Source organism: Chaetura pelagica, unplaced genomic scaffold (assembly GCF_000747805.2).
Source record: "Chaetura pelagica isolate M959 unplaced genomic scaffold, ChaPel_1.0 scaffold109, whole genome shotgun sequence".
In the NCBI taxonomy this organism is placed as follows: Eukaryota; Metazoa; Chordata; class Aves; order Apodiformes; family Apodidae; genus Chaetura; species Chaetura pelagica.
In genome coordinates this window covers 2,169,484-2,195,106 of record NW_009970725.1, presented here as the reverse complement: position 1 = coordinate 2,195,106, position 25,623 = coordinate 2,169,484, and the positions used below count along the sequence as shown (strand labels likewise).

At 34.5% G+C, this 25,623-nt stretch overlaps 1 protein-coding gene across 1 annotated transcript in view; it reads left to right on the top strand.

The window, feature by feature from the left end:
* The window catches only part of SNTG1 (syntrophin, gamma 1), a 330,610-nt gene that overhangs the window by 259,974 nt on the left and 45,013 nt on the right, over nt 1–25,623 (top strand). Inside the window, exons 12-14 of the mRNA XM_010006812.1 lie at nt 4,157–4,195; nt 20,427–20,543; nt 24,823–24,894. Coding sequence (XP_010005114.1) covers nt 4,157–4,195; nt 20,427–20,543; nt 24,823–24,894 — 228 coding nt within the window. The remainder of the gene's footprint in view (nt 1–4,156; nt 4,196–20,426; nt 20,544–24,822; nt 24,895–25,623) is intronic.

Genomic DNA, 25,623 nt, shown 5'->3' with positions numbered 1-25,623 from the left:
CTGATCAACCAGCACCCCCATCCAGTCCTTTTCCTCAGGGCTTCTCTCAAAGCATTCTCCACCCAGCCTGTATTTGTGCTTTTGTGTACATCTGCATGTATGGGATGTAACCAAAACATGTAATCTCTCTGTATAATTGGTACAACTGGCTAACACACATGCAGTCAGTACAAGAATTTAAAATAAGCTTGTAGAGTTATTGGAGTGCTTTCCAGATGAGACCTCAAGACTATCTCAGGTGTTCCTTCCTCTATTTATATATAGAATTCAAAGGAAAATGTTTAATTTCCAAATGGATTATGATGATCTATGAGAACTTTAGATGTTAATACTGAAGCATCTAGTCCTGAGTCTGGCAATAGAAAAAGTATAGCTATATTTTCCTTTGTCTTTCCAGCCAGCTTCTACTTTGAGACTTCTTCATTCGGCCGATAAGGGACTTACTGAATTGTACCTACCGTGTATTAATTGCCTATACTCTTTAGAAGTATATGATATCTTTTTGTATTTTTTTTACTTCAAAGAGAGATTTTATAACATTTATTATGTAAGTTGAAACATATATAATCTTTTTTCTCACTTTAGTTCTCATCTAGAAATGATAATGAGAATGATTCAGCCTACAGGGTTCTATAGGAATAGACTCTAAAAGAGGTCATATTTTTGCTTATGTGTTAGTGTTGTATTAAGCCTCTCCTCTAAATAAATGTTCACGTATTCTGTTTTCAAACATATGATGCTTCTATTAAATTTTTTAAGAACTGGAGAAAGCTGGAATCGGTGCTGTTATCTCTAGATCATAATGCCATTAAGAGTCCTTAGGGCAGTATATGCTCATTGAAAGACACATTTCCTCATAATCTCGTGAGGATCCTGTGATTACATTTCAATAGCAAATGTCATTAAAATAAATAGGTTAAAAAAGGTCAAATAAACCCCTAATAAGTTGTGGGTTTGAGATCACACTTTAAAATCCTCTTACGCAACCTGAGAATAATTACTATAGTGTGATTTGCTCAAAGAAGGTCTGAAATAGTAGCTCTCAGAGGAGTGAACAATTCAGTTCAGTTTCAACTAAATGAGAAAGTTTAAAATTCATTTTTTTGTGATCTTAATCAGCTGCATTCTAGCAAAGGGCAACACTAAAATGGTAAAATGCACACAAAATTATTGTAGTATGGAAGGGTATTCTTCTGGATTACGTCTTCTCTGGTATGAAGACAGTTAAATAAAATAAAATGATAATTAAAAAAACCCAAACAGTCAAATGTTGCAATTGTTATGCGTACCTGAAGTCAAGGCCTGCTCAGCTGCTCACTCTGCTGAGGAGTGATGTGGTCTGTGTTCATATTTGTTGCTTTTGCAGAGCAGATGCAAACATTACTGTGAAAACTATCCATCTGTGGTGGCAACATCCAAGTGAACAAAATTTACTGTATTTGGCCATGGTGCATTCTTCACCATGTCTCACTTCATATCATCTCCCTGTTGAGTATTTTTTGTAGCTATGTCCTAGCGTATTTAGCCAGTTGAATTTTTGGAACACATCTAGTTGCATGTTTGTACACTTATCTCAATCAGTTATGCTTCAAACCATTCTTCTAAGGTAGCTTCTACTAAAATCTATTCTTCCATTATTATTGTCTCTTATCAGCATCACATCTGTTTACTAGTCAGATACAACATACTGCAGAGACCTCCTTTTTTACCCTTTCTTTCTCCTTCCATGTCTAAGTGATCCTCAAATCCCAAAGTACTTCCTCTGTAGCATTCTTAGATCTTTTTTTCCTAATCTAAATTCAAGGAAGTTGACCCAGAATAGAATTTCACGCCTCAGCACCTGTTTTTCTGAACATGAAGTAGAAGCTGTTAGTTCTTGCTAGCTTCACTTCAGCTTTCGTAATACTTTCTCTCTCTGCTTTCAGAATATAATTTGTCTACTAGTCTCTCCTTTTGTCTTCTATTATTCCACTCTTGAGGTTTTATCACTCTGGGTAAACACATCTTTCTTAAGAACGTTCTCAGAGCACCTGCCTTTCTTTCTTCCTGTAGTATCTGCCGATGTGTTTTAAAATACTATGTGCATATTTATTTGCAGTATATTAGATTCGTATCTTCTGATGAGAACAAATGTTATTCATTTACATCAATTACATAGCGTTGTGAGCTGTGTTTCTGCTTAATAAGTAATAGTATTACATTAAGTTCAGTAACTTTATGGAAGACTGAAGGATCATTTTTCTTAGATTTTGATTCTTAATGATTGGTGGATCTGGATCACCTGTAGATTAAATTTTACTCAGCATATTTTGTAACATGCCAGGAAGAAAAATACTGGCTAAGGTTTTTACTTCTGTATTTTCAAGACAGTGTGTCTGATAATTTTAAAAAACAGTTATTTCTGCTGCCTAATTTCAGAATTTCTTTGGTTTTTATGTAGCATCCAATATTTATGCATGTGAATAATAAAAATGTAGGGTGTTCCTAAAAGTAATTAACAATTTTTAGTTCCTGGTAGAACTGAACACCTGCTATGCTGTTTGCAAACATAATTAACAATAGTACATTTCAAGAAATCATCATCACATTATATGAAAGATAAACATGTTTAGTTAATTCACCAAAGTAACAGCGGTTAAGACAATCATGCAAAGTATGTGCTTAGATTTTAAAATACAATCAAAGTATTTAATATGTAACTGTAGCTTGCCCCTAAATAGATGTTTTCAATATCTTGTTTAGAATGGTACAATCTTTTTTTGACAATGTTCTTTCAGAATGTAAATTTTTTTTCCCTGTATTGCCTGTAATCTTTGATTAAACTAGAAGGCAATACAAAGTTTTGAGAAGTATTTCAATAGTATCTACTAACACAAACAAGGATTTATCATGCTGGAATATTTTGTGTCAGATTTAGGAATAAATCCCAAAAGTCTTGAAATCTGTTCTTCTATAAAAACTGTATGGTTTCCATCCACCTTTCCTTTCAATAAATCATATAAGATATCTGGGATCTTGTAAAGTGTGAATTCTTCTTATTTTAAATGTTGCCCACCAGCTGTCTTAGCTCCGCTGATGCTTCCCCTTAATGTTGACGAAAGGAGGAAACTGAGACTGGTGTACATGCAAGAAAGGAGGGTGAATATGGTCTTCTGACACTTTTGATTCAGAATATATTTGAAAACCAACTGAAATTGCTTGCCAATGTGTTCTTGATATTGAGAATTATCCTTTGATAATGGAACAATGGGGTGTCAGTGACAGACTTACAGACTTGCTTAGTATTTGCATGAAGAATGCAAAAAGGTTAACGCTGCAGCAAACAGTCTGTTTTTAAAGCCTTCAAAATACAGTGCCACGTCTCAGCACATGGTTGTTTAGAGATAATATTGTAAACACTGAAATTTAGTGGTGATTCTGCTTTTCTTCTGAAAATATGTCATAACTTTGTTAAGCAGTATAAATGTTACACTGGTTTCAGGGCCTTGTCTACGTTGTCTTTAATTTGAAGGTGTTTTACTCATTTACCAACAGCTACAAAAACAATTGAGAAAAGTTGATGTAAGAGAACAAAAAATAAATTCTGTGTATTAAGTATCTGCCATGAATGTACATGATAGACTTACTAGGTCTGCTCAGAAGCTTTCAAGTCTTATGCTTAATTGAAGGAATGGGTATGTTCTACATTTGTTTCTCCTTGTATTGGACATTTTTGTGTCAAAAAGATGGCACTGCTTATTTAGATGGAGTCAATCTGTAGGGCTAAATACAAACTCTGCATGAATCAGGGATTTCAGGCTCATTTTTTCTTTATGTGAGGACACTGTAGAACATTTTAAGGATAAAATAGGTTTTTTAAACTATTATCAAAGCAGATATAGCACAGTTGATTTTGCACCTAGGATCTAAGGAGAGCGTAAGAGATGTTTCAAAGGATATTCCAGTCCAATTTTCCATCATTTTCTAAGGAAAGAGATTTTTTTAAAGCTTGGTGACTTTGGTGGGTGGCAAAAAATTGTTCTGAACTACTTATATAGTTAAATACTCAAGTCTAAATTATAGGTTCTAATCAGAAAGAAAGCAAAAGATGTGGAGCTGTAGAATATTTTTGTTCTAGTGACCTGTTATTAATCTATTTCTTTATTAATTTTTATAGATAAAAAAAATCAACAGGAATTTTCCCGTAAACCAGCAGGTAAGAAAAGGAAAATTTGAGCTTGTTTCCTTTATAATTCTCATTTCAACTGTATGTAATTATGTGGTAGCTGTGCATTATTCTAGGTCAGGAATTCTTGGTAGATTTTCTTTAGAGAGTACCTTGCTAACTTGAAGCGGGTATTTTTTTCTAGGTTCAAAGTGAGATTATGGCAAATATTTTCAAGCAAATTATGTTTAATGCATAAATATACATATATACACATGCACATGTATACACATAAGTTTTATCTTACCCAGGGGAACAGGAACAAGATTGTTATTCCTTACAGAATTACTCAGTATTCATCAATGTTCTTATAAAATTCTAAAAATGTATGTATTCTATTGTCCAAATGAAAGGATAAAAAACAATACTTGCCCAAAGTTATGGTACAGATCTGTGGCAGAATTTAGAGCAACTTGAATCATCTATCTTCAATGCCTTAAAAGAAAAGAAGCGTGATTAATTGAATAGAAATGGTTTCCTGCAAAATACATCACAAGCACAACTGCTGTTTTTCTCTACAGCTGTATATCAGGTGATTGGATCCATGGGATGAAAGGACAGAGCTTTGTGTCTTCAGAAATCTGTTTGTTCTTTTTTTCTTTTTTTTTTTTTCTTTTTTTCTTTTTACCTTTTTAAAGAAGCAAACCTACAGACTTTGCTTCAATTATGTAGCAAATGCTAAATGATACAATTCTGAGGCTCAAACTGCCAGAGACCATAGTCATGGCCACACCTCTTGAAAAGGATCACCATGTATTTTAGAAAACTACTTAAATAAAGCATCAATAAAAATATTAGGGATTAACCTCAGTACACCATAAAGTGATCAAAGATTTATTTGGAATCAAATCTGTTCCCGTGCTACAGTAATGCAATTAAGTGTTCTGTGATATAGCACAGCAACAGCTGAAAATGTGACCATTTTGCAGTGGATATATATCATAGGGTACATGTCTAGAAAGTTAAAACAGCTAATTAAGTATGCATGTGTTGTATGTCACTGTTATTACATGGTGGGGATTTCTTTTATGAAATTTGTGGAAACAATAAGCAGAAAATATTTTTCATCAGAATGAACAAAATACTTCTTGTGGAAGGAGAGAAATATGTGCAGGACTGAGGTATAATTTCCCTTCAAGAGGACAGATCTGAGGAAGAAAAGTACTTTCACATCCCATACAACACATCTTCAGCCAACTGACATAATTCTCAGTTCCTCTTCCCTGGTCCAAATCATTAATATGGAATAGTAATATGGAATTGTGCTGAGTGTAAATCAGAAGGAAGGGGGTTTTGTTATTTTAATTGCTGTTTCTTAATGAGAAGCTCCACAAATCATAATACAGGAATTAAAATAATAATCATAAATAGTAACTGTGAGTATGCATAACTAAAGTTAGAAGAAACAAAACATAATAAACAATTAGGTATTAATATTTTTTTTTTACCCTTGTTTATCAGTTCTTTGCCTGTACTGTAATTATTCAGATTTTTAGATACTTTTTGTCTCACTCTTGCCTCGAAGTGACAGAAAGGCAGTGCTTTGTCACATTCAGCAATTGCAGATAACAGTTGCTTGTGGACATTCTGAGTTTCTGTTACACTAGTTACTGGCAGTGATAAAGAAAATCTCTAAAGAAGGAAGGACAAAGTGCCCAGTAAACAAAAATGAGTTAACTAGCTCCATTTTCACTGCTGTGATTTACTCTGAACTTATAAGACAACAAAAATACATATAACAGCTATCATATCCTACCAGACTAACATTTTGATTTAGTAATTTCTGTTGTTTTGGAGCTCTTGATATGTGAGGTCAGTAAGGAATTTTCACTAGAATTCCAGTTGAAAGCAAAAATTAATTTCTTGGCTTGAATAGCTTGTTGGTCATATTATCTGTTAGGGCAGCCTGCAATTAATACATTCTTGTCTCATCAGTATCAGTCACCATATTCCAAAGGAATTACCATGGATCATTTCAAGAAAGTCAGCAAAAAGATAAAACTGAAAAAAAGAGACTGATTTGATGGACAGCGAGACTGATACCTTGAAATTTTAGGGAACATGCATTTCAAAAGAGACCCCCTTTTGTGTTTACCTTATGTAAAGAAGGTTGCATTTTTTTATTGTGGAAGGAGCTAGGAAATATAGTCTAATTTAAGTTAAATAAGGCATTTCTAAGAAGAGTCAGAAAAAACTACACAATAAGTTTAATCTCTGTCTTCTGATATGCAGTAGATGCTAACACTATATGCAGGGAAGGAACAGGCTTTTTCACTTGTTACATTAACATTAATCCAATTGGGATTTTACTTCTAAATTTTTTCTTACAAAATATTTTACCAAAAATGATTAGGGCAAACTACAAGCTTTTTGTGTGTTTAGGTTGAAAGTGCGTCTGTCTTCTTGTGTGTCTTGTGCATCTTCTTCAATAAAAAGCAGTAATAAGACAGATTCTGACACTTTCTTAGTGCCTATAATGAAATGTTTTTAAAGTAACTTTATTGAAATACATCTATTGACTAAGATTCTTTTAGTACTATCTTTAATCAATATGGGTGAAAATCATATGTATGATGATGTGGCTTTTCATTTCTCCCTCAGTGATAAAATTTCTACAATATAATATATAATTTACCTTTCTTCCCTGTATATCTAAAAGACTAATGATAAAAACTGATAATTTTCACATTTTAGCCTTTTCTCTCAAATATTCTTGGTTTTGTTTTGTTATATATCCTGTTACTAAGGGCATTGATATCTTTCTCCCATTTAGATACTACTAGCATCTAAAATGCATGTGAAGGTTTTGATTTTACACCTTTGTCTATCTGAGCAAAACTTTCTGTAGAAAAAGCATTCATCTGTTGCACTGAGTACAGCAAATGTCAGTTCCTGCAAGAGCCATCATTAGGTAGGTGGGTTCTGAAATATGGCATCAACTTCCCTGCTTTCCAAACAAGAAAATACCATGTCAATAAACCATGGTGGTAAATTGACAACAAGCACTGCCCATTGATTTTCCACTCCCTGTCTTTACATTAGCCACCATGAGTTTGTGGATGTGCTGAGCTCAGCTGAAAATCGACTTGATAACACTTAGGGATATCAGTATTGAGAGTCTTTCTTACAAAATCTTCTGATCCTTTTGAGGGTGGGCAGCCAAATGCCTCTGGAGATCTTACTACACATTATAACCCTCATACGCTATTGGGGTTTTATTGGGATTTGACTTTTACTGATTGCCATGCCAGGAAGATGAGTTGTTTGCATCTGGTTTAGGTACATAGTTGAATTCAAGGTTTACATCTGTATCTTAGCGTGGCTTTCAGTTCGCCTACTCCTGACCCTGCACATACTATGTTTTATTAAATTTTTGTTTATTAAATTGCAATTGGAAAAGCTGTAACTTTCTCATTGCACTTGTAAGTTATTTTACTCAACAAGCTAGTTGCCAGGGAGCTGATTTTCCATTTTATTGGATTATAGTTATTTTCACATACGTGTTCACAAATGCAAGCGTATGTAGCAATAGGACAAGAGTTAATGGTTTCAAAATGATAAAGAGTAAATTTACATTAGATTTTAGGGAGAAATTATTCACTGTGAGGGTAGTGAGACACTGGAACCTGGTCTAGTGAGAGGTGTCCCCATCTATGGCAGGGGGGTTGGAATTAGGTGATCTTTAAGGGCCCTTCCAACCCAAACCATTCTCTGATTACATGAATAAATAGCATCTTGCTGCTTTGCTATACAGACAGAAGTCAAGTCTCAAGGTTTCAATGAAACGGAGATTAGAATAACTTGACAGAGCAGTGTCTTTTTCCATACTGTATGCCTCATCTCTGTTAAGAGGAATCCAAAGGCTATAAACCTCTACTTTTCATCAATGCTGAATTCATTAAAAAGGATAATATGGAAGAATGTTATAATCCATTCTGTTGGACACTATTTCTTTTCTATCCACGATCAGCATGAGGATTTGTGGAAGATTTGTCTTGTATCTACAGAAGATAAATATTCTTGTTAAATACTTTTAATTTTCATTTTTAAGAAGGCTTCTCTGGAATTTTCCTTCATTTTTGTGAAAAAGAATTTTTAGCTGTCCTGTTCAAAGTTAATGATTTATAATAAGAATTATATTAAAATGAGACAGTGTTTCCTTCTCTACACATATGTTTAAACTCAGTTTTAAAAGACATTAGGGACTGATGCCACACTAGGCAAGAAACATTTAAAATTGTGCATGTTAGATTCTGCAGCAGTTGTCATGAATTCCAGTGTTTTGCAGGCATATTTGCATTCTTGGTAGCGTTCACAAATATACCTGGATATGCCTATTTTTTCTTTCTTTTGATACAATTTGATACTAACAACTACTTGCAGCTGTACTAGATGAGCTGTGTAACATCACCTTGTATTGTGTCTTAATAGGCTACTGTTCAGCTTGATTCAGGTTCATTACGCAGTGTAGAACAATCTTATTTAAAATCACTTCTAAAAATTCAGCTCAGTGAGTTTGTTTAATAAAACCTACCTATATAACTGTATAAAGGTGAGTACACACAAATGTCACACTTGCCTGTCACTCAAGCCAGTGTCCTTTGCTGCAGATGTGCTGCATCTCTATTACACATCAAAAGTTGAATTGCATTGCTCAGGTGGACTGACAGAACATCTGTTATAGTGATAAACATCTGTGTGAGACACAGAACACTCCATTTTTTATTATTTTTTTTTAATTGCAGAATAATAGCCTCCAAGATGACATCTCTCTTGTATTAATGTTTTTAAAATGGAATTATTAAGCAGGGTGTTTTACTGAAAGGTAACTATGTCATCAGAGAAAATCAAGTAATTAATCTAGAAGTACATAAAGGACATTGTTTATATTTCCTCTCCTTATGATTTGGTGGGTTTTTTTCAATTTTCCTTTTTTTTTTTTTTTTTTCCTTCCTGATTTTTCATGGCCATTGAAATCTGCTCTATCAACATCTGTTGTCACAGTAAGAACTTGATCAGGATTTTTTGAAGGAAAATCTCTAGAATGAAGCTTCTATTGTTAAATGTTTATAGAAACACAGAGGGGGAGCTGAGCTCTTGCTGTTAAATTAAACAGAAGTGCACGACAGGGTGTAAATTATGCTGTGCTAAATCCCCGCGTTGTATTGTCAGCCGTCTATGGCCCTCAGCATGGATTATTACTCCATAATATAAACCCTTGAAAGGCTTATAGTGCTTATTAATACTTTATTGAGATTTCTTTAAAATAAAAGGAATATATATCTTTATTAAAATATGTGTGTTTGGTAGACATTAAATATTTTTCCCAGAGCAGATTTTTAATTGTTTTAGGTGCATCTGAGGCACTCTCTATTATAAAAACTACACTTCCTGTAGCCAATAAAGGATTTTTCGTTCCTTTATATTGCAGCCCAGAGTAGCTTTTGAACTACAAGACATAAAAAGATCTTGCACCACAGATCTTTATTGATTTTAGGTTGAGGAAACCTGCATGTTGACTTTTGAGAGGAAGGTCAGACTACTTCCTGATGATAGTGGATTACCTGATGAGCTAGATAACATGCATGTTGTGAATCACTTGATGCAGTAATTAGATAGCAATGCTTATATCCTAGGGCTGCATGCCCTATAGGTCATGAGAGGGTGGAAGTCATTTGGACACCTGCTAGAAATTTAGACGATAGAACAGAGTGATCAGATCAAGTTCTCATTTAAATCTCAAACTGTAAGTCTGAAGCTGTATATCAAATAATTTCTGCATGTTCAGCAAGTTCATTTTTGCCTCAAGTGTAGTTTTCTTCTTCTTTACATATTTTTTCATACTTTACATATAATCTCATTTATTTTCTAATAATAACTCATTAGTGTAACAAGTATTACTTAGCTTTTTTTTTTTTTTTTTTTCTCTGCAATATTAATGTGTACTCCCTGAAAATTGCTTTCACCATGGTTAAATTTTGTTTGATCTAATTTAGTGACCACAGCCATCTTAGATGTTCCAACACAGGGGTGAATGTACTGTATTCTCTAGTAAAGACTTAAAAAGGACAGATGATTGAGGGGAGTCTAAATGCCTTGTTCTATTGTTTACATTAAAACTTAGTGAAATAAGCAGACATCTGTCACAACTAGAAGTTATTAAGTGGAATCCTAAATTGATAAACAAATAAAGAAATGTAACTTATTTTCTGGTTATGGAAGAAGAGTTACTAGATATTGTATGAATTTTAGTGACATTTCAAGGGTAGATTACAGAGATGATTTATGAATCTACAGGAAAGTGATGTGATGCCTAGCTATTACCCATTTGGATCCTGGAGAACAGAGAACCATAGGGATAAGATTCAGAGAGGTTTAGGTTTTACATTAGCAAAAATTTCTTCACTGAAAGGGTTGTCAGGTATTGGAACAGACTGACAGGGAAGTGTTTGGGTCACCATCCCTGGAGGTATTTAAAAAACAAGTAGATGTGGTGCTTAGGGACATAGTTTAGTGGTGGACTTGGCAGTGCTAGACTAACAGTTGGACTTGATCTTAAAGGTCTTTTCCAACTGAAACAATCCCATGGTTCCATGATACACAACAGCTCACAGAGGCAAGTCTGATAGCCCTTTTCTCTTTGTCGTTTAGGGTTCTGAGTCAAGGCTTCATTCATGTCCAGTAGAAAGCTCTGTATACTTCCACAAAGACTCTTTCTAAAACTCTGATGGACATTCCTGCCCGAAATAAGTAGATAGGTAAATAGATAAGTAAATAAATATGCATACTTTAAAAAATAGTATGTTTATGCCTATTTTTGAGTGATAGTTATAGCTTAAAATTATTTAACTGGCAAGTCAACAGCTCATTTTATTGCTTTCGAGATTATGTTCTTACCAGAACTTTCACCTTGCCTCACACTCCTCTCAGATGTGAAATCAGACTCTTTCTGATCCCACAGGTCTTGTGTGTCTTTCTACATAATATCTTAGCTTCAACAAGAGCAGCACACCTCACCTTTTACGTTGATGTTTCATACTTTAAATATGTGTTTTTCATACTTTAAATATGAAAGACACACTATCTCAATATGACACACTGACTTTGTGAGTGCTATAATTGCTAGGTTGTCATCATAAGGGCTTTCCCTTCAGCTGTTACTTTTTGAAAATTTATTTTTTTAAAAAAAATATTTTTAATCAACCTGATAGTGCCTGTATGCATCCAGGGTTTTATCAAATAGGATCCCAGTCCCTGCCCCCTCCCCATTTGCCCTGAAGATTTAAGCAAAGGAATCATTGCTTCCTGATTTCAAATAAAGCTATTAACATGGAAGAAAACTTGCAGTTCTTCCCAGAAACATAATACTGTATCTATGATGAGTTCAGACAGTGAGAAACACTAAATTCGAACACCAATCAAAGTGATTGCTTTTGTTGCTTTATTTTATCCCTGTGTTCTGTTTATATGCATGACGTAATTGAACCCTGCTCAAACTCTAAACATATTTGGATGTGATATTTTGCCACTTACCCAAGAACTGGGATATATGACATAAATAGGACAGTGAAAGAGATACCCGCAGTTTAAAAGACACATTTTTTGGGGGAAGTTGGGTATTTATGATGTCTGAGACTGGAAACATAAGTAAAAAATGTTAAGCCAAGAAAGGGTCATTTTTTATTCTAAGATAATAAATTATTTCATCTTTTTAATATTTTTTTTATTGTTGGACAGGATTTTTAGCTACTGTCTAAGCAGGCCAACACAACAGGTGGAGAGAGAGCAAATTTCAGCTTAGAAATAGATGCCTTGAATGATACACGTATTGTACTGCTCTGCTCTCTAAAAAGTGCCTGAAAAGTGATAACAAAGAGAGGAAGTTAGAAAAGGAGAGAAATTGACTCACCATATTCACAAAGGTTACATGTAAACTGTTTTTTTTACAGTTAAACTTATAAAGATTAAGCACAGGGATTTTTTTTTTTCTTTTAAAAATGTATTAGATTAGTCTCATCTTAAATACTGAATTATTAATATCCCCAGTTCACCAGTTATGAATTTGTTCTGTCTGGCCATATTGGAATTTTCATTGAAGACTGAGACTAGAAATAAGACTTTGCAATGGTTTATTGTAATGTCTCTTTTATTGCATCAAGTGATTGTAAAAGTTCCCAAGAATAACATTAATTTTAGTAGATTAGAATGAAGGTGTTGAGTAAGCCTATATACACATTATTCCTTGGGGAACTGTATAATCTAAATAAATTAATTTGAGTCAGTGAAGCCTATACTTTAACTGTAGATCTTCTATTGAATGGACATATGGGACTCAAAAGGCTTAAATAAAATATTTTTAATTACAGTTTCCTTCAAGAGGAGAGGTAAATAAGTACTTCATTTTTTCTCATTCACTTATTTTACACCTGTGCAGATCATCGGCCCTTTACATCGTACCATGTGAAAGGAAAAATATTTAATCTTTTGATCTTCTAAGAACAGTGGCTAATCAGAATTCTGTGGACCATGGATGGTCGTTGATCTTCTCCCTTTCATCACAATAATAGTCCATGGTACTGGTGATACAGTTGCCACCTGTATTTCAGAAAACATTTGCTGTGTAAAATAGTGCAAATCAATTCACAATTTATGGGTTACCTACAAATGAAAAAAGAAAACCCTGTTATGTGTTAAGATATTTGAATTAAAATTGACAATAAAATTGAAGGAAAATGTTTTAAAATGTAGTTAAATGCAAATGCAGGAACTTCCCCTAGAAATTCATAATACTGGACACTTGTTATAAATTGTTATAAACTTGTTATAAATAAATGAAGAGAAGCATGAAAACAGTATTATGTAGAATATACTGAATGTCATGATCTTGATCTAATAATCCCCTAGGGTTTTTCTCAGCTTCTAGAGGCAGTATTTTAGCAGTAATTTTCCTTTACCTTGCTGTCTTTCAGAATAGGGCTGTATTCTGGTTCTGTTTCTTAACATAGTCATATTTTGATTCCACTGTTGGAAAACTAATGTTTAAATTGGTTGCATACCAGCCCGACTTCTCCTTCTTTCTTAGTAATAAATTCAGGAAGTTTTTATTTACTTCATGACTGTGTAAGAATGCAAGCTATTAATCATTATTTTAGCAGTTCACATGCCAGTTTTTCCATTCTGTTTAGAAAGTCAATTGAATTTCAAGTCATTTCAAGATATTTAGCATGTCTATACTATTATCATCTGACAACTGAGAAAGCACGATAGGATTCATCTTTCATTTCTCAATAGCTGTTTATGAGCAAGAGTCCTACTGTCTTCAGTCACAAGGGTGCCTTACTTGCAAGCAGTCTGTACTGACAATTTCTTTTCAGAGTGTATTTTAAGTATGAAAGTCTGTAGTGAGAAGTTTGATACAATCCCCCATTGAAAATGAAGGTAGATATAAAATTGGTGAATTCAGAAAAGCCTGGACAGCTACAAATGGATTATGAAATGTGAACTGCTACATTTGGTCTGCACTACTGTGTATGCCACTGAAGAATAGTGTGGCACTGTAATTAAAGCAATGCTGAAGCTGTTTTGCTAAGAATAGTAAGTCAAGATTATTTGAAAATAGATTCCAAGACAGATATGAGTGATTTGAGATGAAAGACTCACAGAACAACATAATTATTTAGATTGGATGAGTTGTTGTAGGTCATCTTGTCAAAACCCTGCTCAGCGAATGGCCAGCATAAATCAAGTTGCTTAGAACTTTGCACAGTCGAGTTCTGAATATACTTAAGAATGGAGATTTCATAACAACTCTAAGAAAACTAATTCAAAATTTTCTGTGTTCTGTAACTACCAAAAGACATCAGAGTTCCTTTGATATATAATTTCTTTGCCATAATGCCATTAAGTACTGAATAAATCTCCTCCTGTAGATCTAGCAAGGTGTATGCTCTGGATTTCTGTTGCAGAGTATTTATTTATTTGCTTTTATAAAAATAGTTTGTTTTTGAGGCTATTGTGTTTGAAAGTTCAAACTTGGAAGGGAGGTGAAAGAGAAAAGCAGTGGCACAAAATGTTCTCTCTATTTAACTGTAGTGGAAGATGAACCCTCTTTGGGACCAATTTGTTAAAAGCTGCAAATTGTATCCATTCAACTAATTTTTTTTCAGAAATAGTCTTTATGAGCAATTCAAAATCCACTGAAAATAATTTGAAATTTCTTTTTTAAAAGGAAAAATTTGTAGGTTTCAAAATTCCCTGAGATACTATATGTAGCTAGGAAGTGTGAAAACAAGCATAAATACAAGCTTGATTTCCTAATACCATTCAGCTCATTGGACAGACATGTGGAATTATTGGATACGAAAAGGAAAATTCAGACTAGGTGTTTCTGTACCAAGTATGTTTCTTCTAACATTTTGGAGGGGTTTTATGTTTGATACTTTTTTATTTTCTGAATTTTTTACTTCAAATAATCTTTATACTGTGAAAAGCGAAGTCTTATTTCTCAGATTTTAATAAGGATAATTATTAACAAAAAAGAAAAATATTAGTCACTCCTACTGATGTTGTGGACTTAGTAGTAAATGACCTATACGATTGCAAAAATGTCTTGGTTTCAGAATTCTGTGTTCTGTTTCTCCTAGTTTCTTTGCAAAACCTTTGCATACACTTTGTCTTAAAGGAAAATTACAGGATAATTGTTGTCTAATGTTTCTGATAAGGAAGGAATCAAAATACTATCTACAGTTATAATATTTTTTTAGTTTAAAATTTATTACATGATATGCATTTAAATATAAACTGAAGTTTTACTGCACTACTCAGTTTTATATATTAAGAAAAATATTTAAAATTTTCTATTTGGAAATTCAGCTAGATTTATTGCTTAATGATCTCCAAAACTGTCAATTCATCACATAATTTTTATTTTTTTTTTTGTGTAGCTAATGAATGATAAAATTACCTTAGGGATCATTCTTCATCAATTTGTACATCGAATTTTTGTATTCCCTGTTTATTTTGCCTATTTTTTACTAGCACCAGGAATGGTCCACTAAAGATGCTTTACAGGTGTATCAAATACTGCTGATCTGTAGATTTTCTTGTTCTGTAGGAGAGCTGTGTGGCTTGCAGTGACTTCTGACTAATGCATCAGCAGATAAAACTTCATAATTATTTCCCTTCTCTTAGGAACCTTTGCTATGCAGTAGTTGACAGTTGCTGGAGATACTAATGTCCTGAAAGTATATGAAGAGAACTCTGAAGCAAACTGACTTTGTTTAAAAATAGTCTCTTTCCACTAACAGCTGTAAAGAAATGCTGAATACACCATACCCAACAGTGTTGTGTATCACTTGCCATCATGTTTCTGGTTGCAGTAGTTATTAAGATTATATATAGTAGTATTTTTTAATTAGTTCTAATATTTGCTTCATTATGTGCATTTCTGTGAATGTGACAATGGTGTTTTATCTTCTTGTGATAATACAGTCCTTCCCTTGATGCTGTGAGTTCTTAGAAATTAGCAACTTTCCTTAAACTTTCATAATATTTTTTTTTTGTAGTTATAAAAGTGATCTAACCACCAGCTGACCTTTCATAGACCTTCTTTCTCATGGTGCAAAATCATGGTGCTAGTAAGGAGGAGAAAAAACCTAAATTAATATAAATTAATGTCTAATACTGTAGTTTGCATCCAAATCCATCTTTGTAGAAACAGCTGCATAAAGCATTTCTAGAAAAAAGTCTTAGCACACGAATGCTGTAGCTTCAAAATGCCAAAATGAACAAATTGTAATGCATTTTGAATACATGTAATTGTTCATGAACTTGAATAATTTAAAGTAAGGATAAAATCCCCAAATTGTAATGTTGACATTTTGACAACGGCACACAGTTGCCCAATGTTCAAATTGAGTTTGTCTTTAGAAGAATTAATTTCAACAAACAGATACTTAGAAGTCTTAAATAAGTAAAATGAAAGCTTTGATGTAAACTGTAGCCATTATCATGTGACATTGGATAAAAAATTGGATGGATGAGACAAAATGTTGCTCCAGATTAGTAGATTATAATAAGAAGATAGTGAGAAACCTGGAAAAGGTTTCTATTTCTGGAAAGGTTGCTGGGCTTTTAACAGACTTGAAAAATTGAAGAAATTTTGGCTATTTTAAAAATAGAACAGATTTTCTTAATAAATTTATATAATTAGTTCTGTTGACTTTGAAAAAAATTCTTATTCAGAATAAAAATCTGAAACTTTTCATGTACAGGACTTTTTTTCACCAGTGATTGCATTATGATCACACTTTTTGTTCCGTTTTAGTGTTTTTATTGTTTTTCTGCTAACAGTTGTCTATAATGAATTTAGAGACTATCATACGGAGACAAAGATGTTTAAACTAAGGTGAAGAGCATTAAATGAGTTCCTCATGCCTCCTCATTTTTCCCCTCTGTTGTTTGGCATGCTAGTTTTTCTTCTCACCCTGTGTTTATCCTATTGCCCTGCAGCACTATTTCACATACTATGAGTATGAATACGAGGCTTCCAAGATAAAAACCTGTCAGTATGTCTGTTCTGATCTTTGACTTCCCTCACTCCTTTAATGTCACATACATTTTACATTTAATGTTTGATAATTTTTCTTATATTTTTATCTTACTTTTTTTCCCTAAATTATAATAAAATTTGTGTTAAAACTCTGGAGAATTCTCTCTGAATGTCAAGGCTGTTTAAGACATTTTAGTAATGTATTGGACTGATATAAAATATGGCAATTTATAACAATTTGTCTTGTTTGATTAGGATATCTATATGTTGTAAGTACATACTAAATTAGGAGAATAAGGATTTTTGTCTGAAGAAAGTGTCCTGTTCATTTATAATTTAGATGCAGATTGTTTAAAGAAACTGTTAACGCATAAACCATAATAACTTATTGTATCTTTATTACTGAACCAGCAACCACTAAGTTAACTAATTTGTGTCACCATTTGATTTTGAGGAATGAGCTGCCTCAGGTAAGATAGAAAACAGGACTGCAGAAGTTATCCTTAAATTGGAATGTTATCACAAATAAAATCTGTTTTCCCCACCACTGCCACTTTTGTTGATGCTGCTCAGCAGTGTATAGGAACTAAAAAAAAAACTTTTCTAAGATTAAGAAACTAACTTTTTTTTTCCAGTTTATAAAGGGGCATGCTATAGATTTTATACTTGTGTTTCACATTAATTTCTATACATTATGTGTCTGTCTCATGAAATTCTACATTTTGGGACAAGTTCATATGTGTAGCATTAAGATGTTGCATATTCCAAAATGCAGAAGTAAAATTTTGTATTCATTCCCTATTTCAATACATACATAAACACAAACTGTTATTTCATGACATTAAGATCTCTTTCCAAGTAAATTATTTTTCTGAAGTTTTTCATTGTCAAAGCTTTTTTTAGAAGTCAAAATATCTACTAGGAACAAAAATGTTTCAAGAATCTGGCCCCTATTTTATCTCATAAGTGAAAAAATCTTCAATAGCTTCTCAGTTTCATTAAGTAAAAATTATATTTTACCTAACTTCACATGTTTAGTGTGTCTGGATAAACTGAGACCCATTTAGGAACACATAGGTAAAGTAGTCATCACGTATTTCTTCAGTTTTTTCCTGTTTCCCAGAATCTAGCATATGTTATTTTAATCCACACATGTGAATATGCTCATGCACTCAAACAACTTTTTAAGTGTTCCTCATTATAATAATGCAGCCTTTGCTTAAAAATTATTCCTTGTTTCTAATAGTAGATAACTAGTCTGAAGGAGCAATGTCTTTATGTTAATAAAGCCTTAGCATAACAGGTTGCCTGAAAAATCAATCTAATTTCTCCTCCTGATCTAGAGAGGCAAGGGAAAAATATCTAAAGGAGTAATTGCCTTAAATTTCATGGCTGCTCTGGTATGAAGGCAATCAAATGTGAAATATCAATACATCTGCACAGCGTGAGTGACTGTATCCTGTTATTCTGATGAATAGTACAAGGAGAAATGAGGAATGTGACAAAGAATAGCACTAACTGAAAACAGATTACATTCAGTGCTACAGTGACATTAAATATCATCAGGCAAGATGATGTCTGATTGTGTGTCTGATTTTAATGAAACAAATCAAAGATGGAATCAAATAAATTTAGTTTAATTAATTTAAAAATATAGATGTCTCAGTTTCTAGAAATTAGATGTAATTTATTCTTTCAGTTACAAAGAGGAAAACGTGCCAAACTTCAGGACATAGTAGCACAGTTTTTCAAAACTAATTTTACTCTTTGTAGCTTCTCTGAGTCAGTGAGTTCTACAGATTCATACCAAGTCAGAGGGATGGGGATCCATACTTATCCTGCATTGGAGAACAAACAAAACAACAGAACTGAGGAAAATCTCCATAAACTTTTAATTAAAATTATTTAAAACTTCCATTACTATATCTGTCAGTTGGGGTTTTTTTTTCTGACTGTTTCTTCATTCAGGATTTAATGATATTCCAGAGAATATAGCTTTTTAGTTATTGCATGACAGGATGCTGTTGAGCACTCTGCTTGATTCTTGGGTATTGTGGTACAGCTCTGTATTCTTTTTTGTTTTATGAACTTGTTTAGCCACCAGAACAGCAGATACTTAAACACATTATTCATTGGACACCAGACTGTGTTACTGTGTTAGTGTTTGCTATTGGCAAGGGAATTAAATGTTTAAATTTCACAGTTAGAGGAATGGACCTTCTCCCTGTCTCCATTTATAGACCATAAAATATCTGATGAACTGTGATGGAGAGTAGTAGTGTAGATTTTGTGCATGGTGATTTGAAAAAGCCATTAATTTCCACTGTGCTAAAATAAAATCCAACAGAAAAAAAAAAATAAATAAAAAAAAATAGGAAAAAAGGAAGGAAAAACAAAGAAACAAAAAACCCCAAACAAACCACAGACCCCACCATTTATTTTAATGCATGTTCCATGAAGAACTGTTAATGGAAATCTGCTTCTCAACATGGATGAATTAAACTTTTATGTTAACTATAAAATCTTGAAGGTTGAAACATGCAGTAGAAATATTCATTTCGGGCACATTTATAACATTGGAAGATTGATTATAAATGATTATGTTTATTTTTCATAAATAAGCTGTTTTCCTTGCATGTTCATTACTAACATTTAAGACAGAGAACGTCCCATGCCTAGTTAATGTAGAAATAAATTTCACAAAGAGATTTAAAAATACATCTAGTCCATTAGCAGCACTGTATGAAATATGGGTTGATCTATTTTCTATAGCAGTAGTGTACCAGTGCACACTGGAAATTGTTTTTTATTACTAATAGCATGGTTATAAATCAAAAGTTGTATGATGAGTCTACTCTATTCAGATATTCTCCAGGGCTTGGCATAGTGGTGACTCATACTCTCTTACTCTTTAAAGGATTTGATATTAAATTACTCAAAATTAATAGATGGATAGGTTGGGAATTAGATCGTAAAATGGGTTTGAATAAGTTCAATTTCATACAGTATGCTGAAGGACCTGCAAGTAGTGGTAAGAGTCAACATAATTCTGGTTACTTTGTAGCTTTAGATTAATTCTGTTCAAAATAGTCTCTGAAAACAGACTTAATTTTCTGTTCCTAAGCAAGCAAGCTCAAAACTCCTACACACAGATTTTTAGAGGGGAAAAAAAAAAAAAGCTAATCTCTATTTGGAAATAAAATTTGTAACATTATATTGTTTAATGTATAACTGTGAATTTGTATGTCAAAACTGTATCTACATTGTGATGTAACAACAGCTACCTTATTTTGTATTCCTGCCTAGTGGCTCCTTACACTTCACATGCGTTAAATTATTCTGATATGATCTGTCAGCAAATATGTAGAACTACTTTAGGGAGCTTTTAATGAGATAATAGACCTTTAACATTCACTGAGTATGAGGTTTAGGTTTTTTGCTGTTGTCAGTACAATAAATATTTGTTCTGATGAATTAGAACTGTCATAACAGGCATCCTCTATAAAAGTATGTGATTATAAGTGAACTGCCAATACACCATATTGTGTCACTGGTTCAATGTTTGTAGCTACGTAAAATTTGACAGGCATCAGCTTACTTGCACAAAATATTTGCAATTCATTTGAAGAAATTGTCTGAGGAATTTGTCAACACTATTGATTTTTCTGTCAGATAGTCTACATGGGCTGGACGGAAGAACGGGAACAGGACTCCCTTCAGGATCGAATGTACACACCAAAGTTTCTAGCACTGAGAGGATCTTCCCTGTATAAATTTATAGCACCTCCAGTAAGTGTATTTCTCATGCTTAGTGGGAATATGTGTTGTTAAATATAATAATTTCATGTAATATGTACAAAGCTTTCCCAATGAGCTATCACTCATTGAGCTTACAGGATGGCAACTTCCGGCATAGAAAAGTTCCAGGGAACGTAGTACAGAATTGACAGAAAATAGTTGTTTGTCAGATGATTGGGCATTTAATTTCTTTTTTTCCCCCACTTGCTTGGGTACTTAGAAAAATATAAGAGAAATCTTCTTGTGCTAAAAGGAGGTTTTTTTCATTTCCTCTTAGCAGGCAGAACAAGCCTGAACCAAAATGGTTATATTTAAAATGAGTTATCATTCTAGTCAACTGCTGAGGTAATATTGAAGCTTTGAGCATGCTGTGGAATATGGCAATATCTCTGTAGTTAGATTTCATTCCAGATGTAGCTTTTGTACTCCTTGGAAACAACAAAAGGATGGCAGGGAATCAAAATAAATGGTTTAGGTTAAAAATAGTAATTGGAATCCAACTGGCAGGACTGAGCAAACTTTTAGCTGTGGTCTCATACCGAGCAATTTGCTTTCACAATTTTAGGGTACTTCTGAACTGCAGTAAACAGAGATATCCTCTAGATGACTTTTAAGCCAGCAGCTAAGGAGCCCATAGCAGTCCCACACAGGAAATAGGGATAATAGTGTGGATTAATTTATTCCGTTTATTGGGTGACCCTTCTGACTGCTCTGTTGCCAGATCCAGGCTGTAACTCCTTCCTGTGTGAGGTAGTTTAAAGCCAGCTTGCAAGTCTTTACATCATCCATCAGTCACTAATCAGGTTTGTTTAGCAAAATGCTTAAGATCATGTGAAAGACTTCTGTGAAGAAGGGAAGTAAGCATGAACTGAAAACTTCATCTTTTCAGTGTGTGTGCACCAGCTCACTGGTATGACAGTTTTGCTTTCCCATAGCTGGTAATGGGACTTTGGCTTTTGCTGGTGGATATTTTTTTCAGGATCAGATTACCAAGCACCTTAATTCAAAAGAAGCTCTCCTGGCTTTGGTAGACCTACCCAAGCTTGTGCTGCCTATTAAATAAAATTATCTCTATTCTACATACTAGATAGAAACAGAAACAATGCTGAGAGCTGCTAATCAATACAATAGAGGAAGATTATTCATTTATAAGCATCATGGAAGGAAATACAAGCCTCTTTACTGAGGATTCAGACATAAGTTTCCAGGAGTAATATGCTGCTGGTGGATAAGTGGGTAATGGGTGATGATTAATGGGTGCAGGAAGAACATGTTCTTAATAGGCTATGGACTGCAGGTGGTGTGATTTAGGACAATTTTGGCAAGCTGCTGCTGTATAAGACAAGCCACCGATCCTTGAATTCTTTTTAGGTCTTGTTTCTGCTGAGCTGCAAGCACAACATGGTTTTGTTCTGCCAGGTGCTGGTTCTTATTCTAAAACAGAAAGATAGTTCAAACATAGAGAAGAATATTTTCTCTCCATGGAGAAGAAGGGAGGCAGAATGACAAATATACTTTTTAAGGACAAGCAAAGGAATGGTTCCTATAGAGCTACCTTAAAATATATTTAACATAAGTAATTATTGCACATGTATATGCTTAGCAAAATTCTCTTATCAAAGACTGCAGTAGGCCTTTTAAAAGGACTTCTAAAATCCTGTTTTCTGTAAGCAAACTTTTACGCATATGTTTGCCATTTTGCAAGCATTTGTGTTCATCTCTTCCAGGGATTATGAAAGATTAAGAGCAAACTTTGAAAGCTGCCGTTTCGGAGCTTCTATTTATGAGATGCGTAAAGTGTTACTATAAGAAGAAAGTTTTAATTCTATTTGCAGTGTAGACCCATTGGATTAATTTGTTTATGGAACAGAGATGGACTGCAAAATTTTTAACCAGAAAATCAAATGGAAGCATTTCCCTAGTCTCTGCCAAAGTCACAGAATCATAGAATCATCATGGTCGGAAAGGACCTCTGAGATCACCAATTTCAACCATCAACACAAAAATAAAACACAACTAAAAAAACCCAAAACCAAACCAAATAAAACCAAGCAAACACAAACAACAAAACAACAGCAACAACAAAACACCACCAACACAATCACAACCAAAAACACACACACACACTCCCCATCAAAAAGCACCCACAAAAAAATCCCCGCCATTTCAGCCACTGGAGCACACCTTGAAGTTTCACATCTACATGTTTCTTAAATACCTTCAAGGATGGTGACTCAGCCACCTCCCTGGGCAGACTTTTCCAGTGCCTGACAAACCTTTTGAAGAATTTTGTCCTAATATCCAATCTAAACCTCCCCTGCCACAACCTCATGTCATTTCCTCTCATCCTATCGCTAGTTTCTTGGGAGAAGAGACAAATTCCCACCTTGCTACAACCTCCTTTCACATAGTTACAGGGGGCTATAAGGTCTCCCCTCAACCTCCTTTTCTCCAAGCTAATCAGCCTCTGTTCCCTCAGCCACTCTTCCTATAACTTGTTCTCCAGACCCTTCACCAGCTTGGTAGCTCTCCTCTGGACACACTCTAGCACCTCAACGTCCTTATAGTGAGGGGCCCAGAACTGAACACAGTACTCAAGGTGCGGCATCAGTAGTGCCAGTACAGGGTCACAAACACTTCATTGTTCCTGCTGGCCACACTATTCCTGATGGAGGCCAGGATGCTATTGGCTTTCTTTGCCACCTTGGGACACTGCTGGCTCATGTTCATCTGGCTGTCAACCAGCACACCCACTTTTCTTCTGGGAAATTTTCCACCCACTCTTGGCCAAGCCTGTAGCACTGCCTGGTGTTTTGACCAAAATTATTACTGAATCTCATATAATTGGCCTTGACCCATCGATCCAGCTTATTCAGGTCCCTCTGTAGACCCTTCCTACCCTCGAGTAGATCAACATTCCCATCCAATTTGGTGTCAGCTGCAAACTTTCACTCAATCCCCTCATCCAGATCATTGATAAAGACATTGAACATGACTAGCCCTAAAACTGAGCCTTGAGGGACACCACTGGTGACCGGTCATCAACTAGATTTGACTCCATTTACCACAACTCTGGTCCCAGCCATCCAGCCAGTTTTTTATCCAGTGAAGAGTACACGTGTCTACACCATGCTTCACCAGCTTCTTCAGGAGAATGCTGTGGGAGACAGAGAAATGCAACAGAGAGGCATGTGTTTCAACAGTGTGTATCAGCAGCCTGCCCCTGCCCCTTTTATATCCCATGGATCAATATTACTGCTACATTCCATGCTCAGATAAATGAACAATTCTAACTTATCTTATTCACATTTTGAAAGCTTTAAACAAAATTACTTCTTTCTTTCTCTGTTATTTCAGGGTGCATTTTCTCCTTTAGAATTAATAAGTGTCTCAAATCTGATGGATTTCACTTTCTTACAGTTTGTAGTTGGAAATCTCAGAGGCAATGGACTTTAATGGAAAAGGAGCTGCTGACACCTTTTCTCTTGCTACTCAAGCTTTTAAGTTAAAAGATTAGAAGTGAACAGTGCAAGTGATTTCTTTAGGTGTCTTAATTCTACAGTTGGCTTTGCTTTCCACATATATTATACAGAAGAAATCTTGTTTTTACCGGAAAAGAAGTCTCTTCATAACTACAAGTAAAAGCAGAAAACTAAGGGAGAATGGGAAGCTCTTTTTTCCCCAAAGTAATGAGCCTACAGTAAGCTTTTAAACAGAACTACACATGGCTTTGTCCCTTAGTAGCAATAGTCACTACTTTTCCTGATGTAGGAGTATTACTTCCTTCCTTCCTTCCTTCCTTCCTTCCTTCCTTCCTTCCTTCCTTCCTTCCTTCCTTCCCTCCTTCCCTCCTTCCCTCCTTCCTTCCCTCCTTCCTTCCCTCCTTCCTTCCCTCCTTCCCTGCCAAAAACATTTCACATGTAATTCGTCACATCTCTGAATAGCTACTTAAAAATCAAGCAGAAAGGTTGTATATTTCCAGTATTTCTTCACATCCTCCCTCTAGATGAAAAGATTTGTTGACTCTCAGTATTTAGTCACTCTATTAGCAATCTGATTTAATACCCATGCATCAAAAGACAGTGAAAACTGAGTTTCAGAATTACTGCAAATAAATAAAATTATAACAGCTGAGAATCTATGACATTGTATTTTTTAATGTTTCATGCTTGACTGTGATTTCCTTAAAGAAGTTTAAATTACAATAATTCTTAAAATAAACAAAAATAACTTACGTCCTTTTTCTGTTTGTTTGTTTGTTTTTTCCAAGGTCACAACCTGGGATTGGACACGAGCTGAGAAAACATTTTCAGTTTATGAGATAATGTGCAAAATTCTCAAGGTATGATGAGAAAATATAAATTACCCCTTTGTCACACCAGTTGACAAGCCAGAGCATAATACTGCAACTGTAAACTACATCTGACTACCTTGCAGAAAAATATTATTTTTTTTCCCTTTGAAGTCAATATGGGGAATCCTGGTGTCTGTATCATAGAATCATAGAATCATAGAACTATTTAGGTTGGAAAAGACCCTTGGCATCACCGAGTCCAACCATCATCCCTACTCTACAAAGTTCTCCCGTAAACCATATCCACCAACACCACATCCAAACAAACCTTAAACACCTCCAGGGATGGTGACTCAACCACCTCCCTGGGCAGCCTATTCCAGTGTCTAACCACTCTTTCTGTGAACAAATTTTTTCCTAATGTCCAGTCTAAACCTCCCCTGTTACATCTTGAAGCCATTCCCTCTTGTTCTGTCACTAATTAGCTGTGAAAAGAGACCAGCACCAACCTCTCTATAATGGCCTTTCAGGTAGTTGTAGAGACTGATGAGGTCTCCCCTCAGCCTCCTCTTTTTCAAACCTAACATTCCCAGCTCCTTCAAACATTCTTCATAAGATTTATTCTCTAGGCCCTTCACCAGCTTCCTTGCCCTCCTCTGTACTTGCTCCAGCACCTCGGTATCTGAATTGAAGTGCCCAAAACTGGACACAACACGCCAGGTGTGGCCTCACCAGTGCTGAGGACAGGGGAACAATCACCTCTCTACTTCTGCTGGT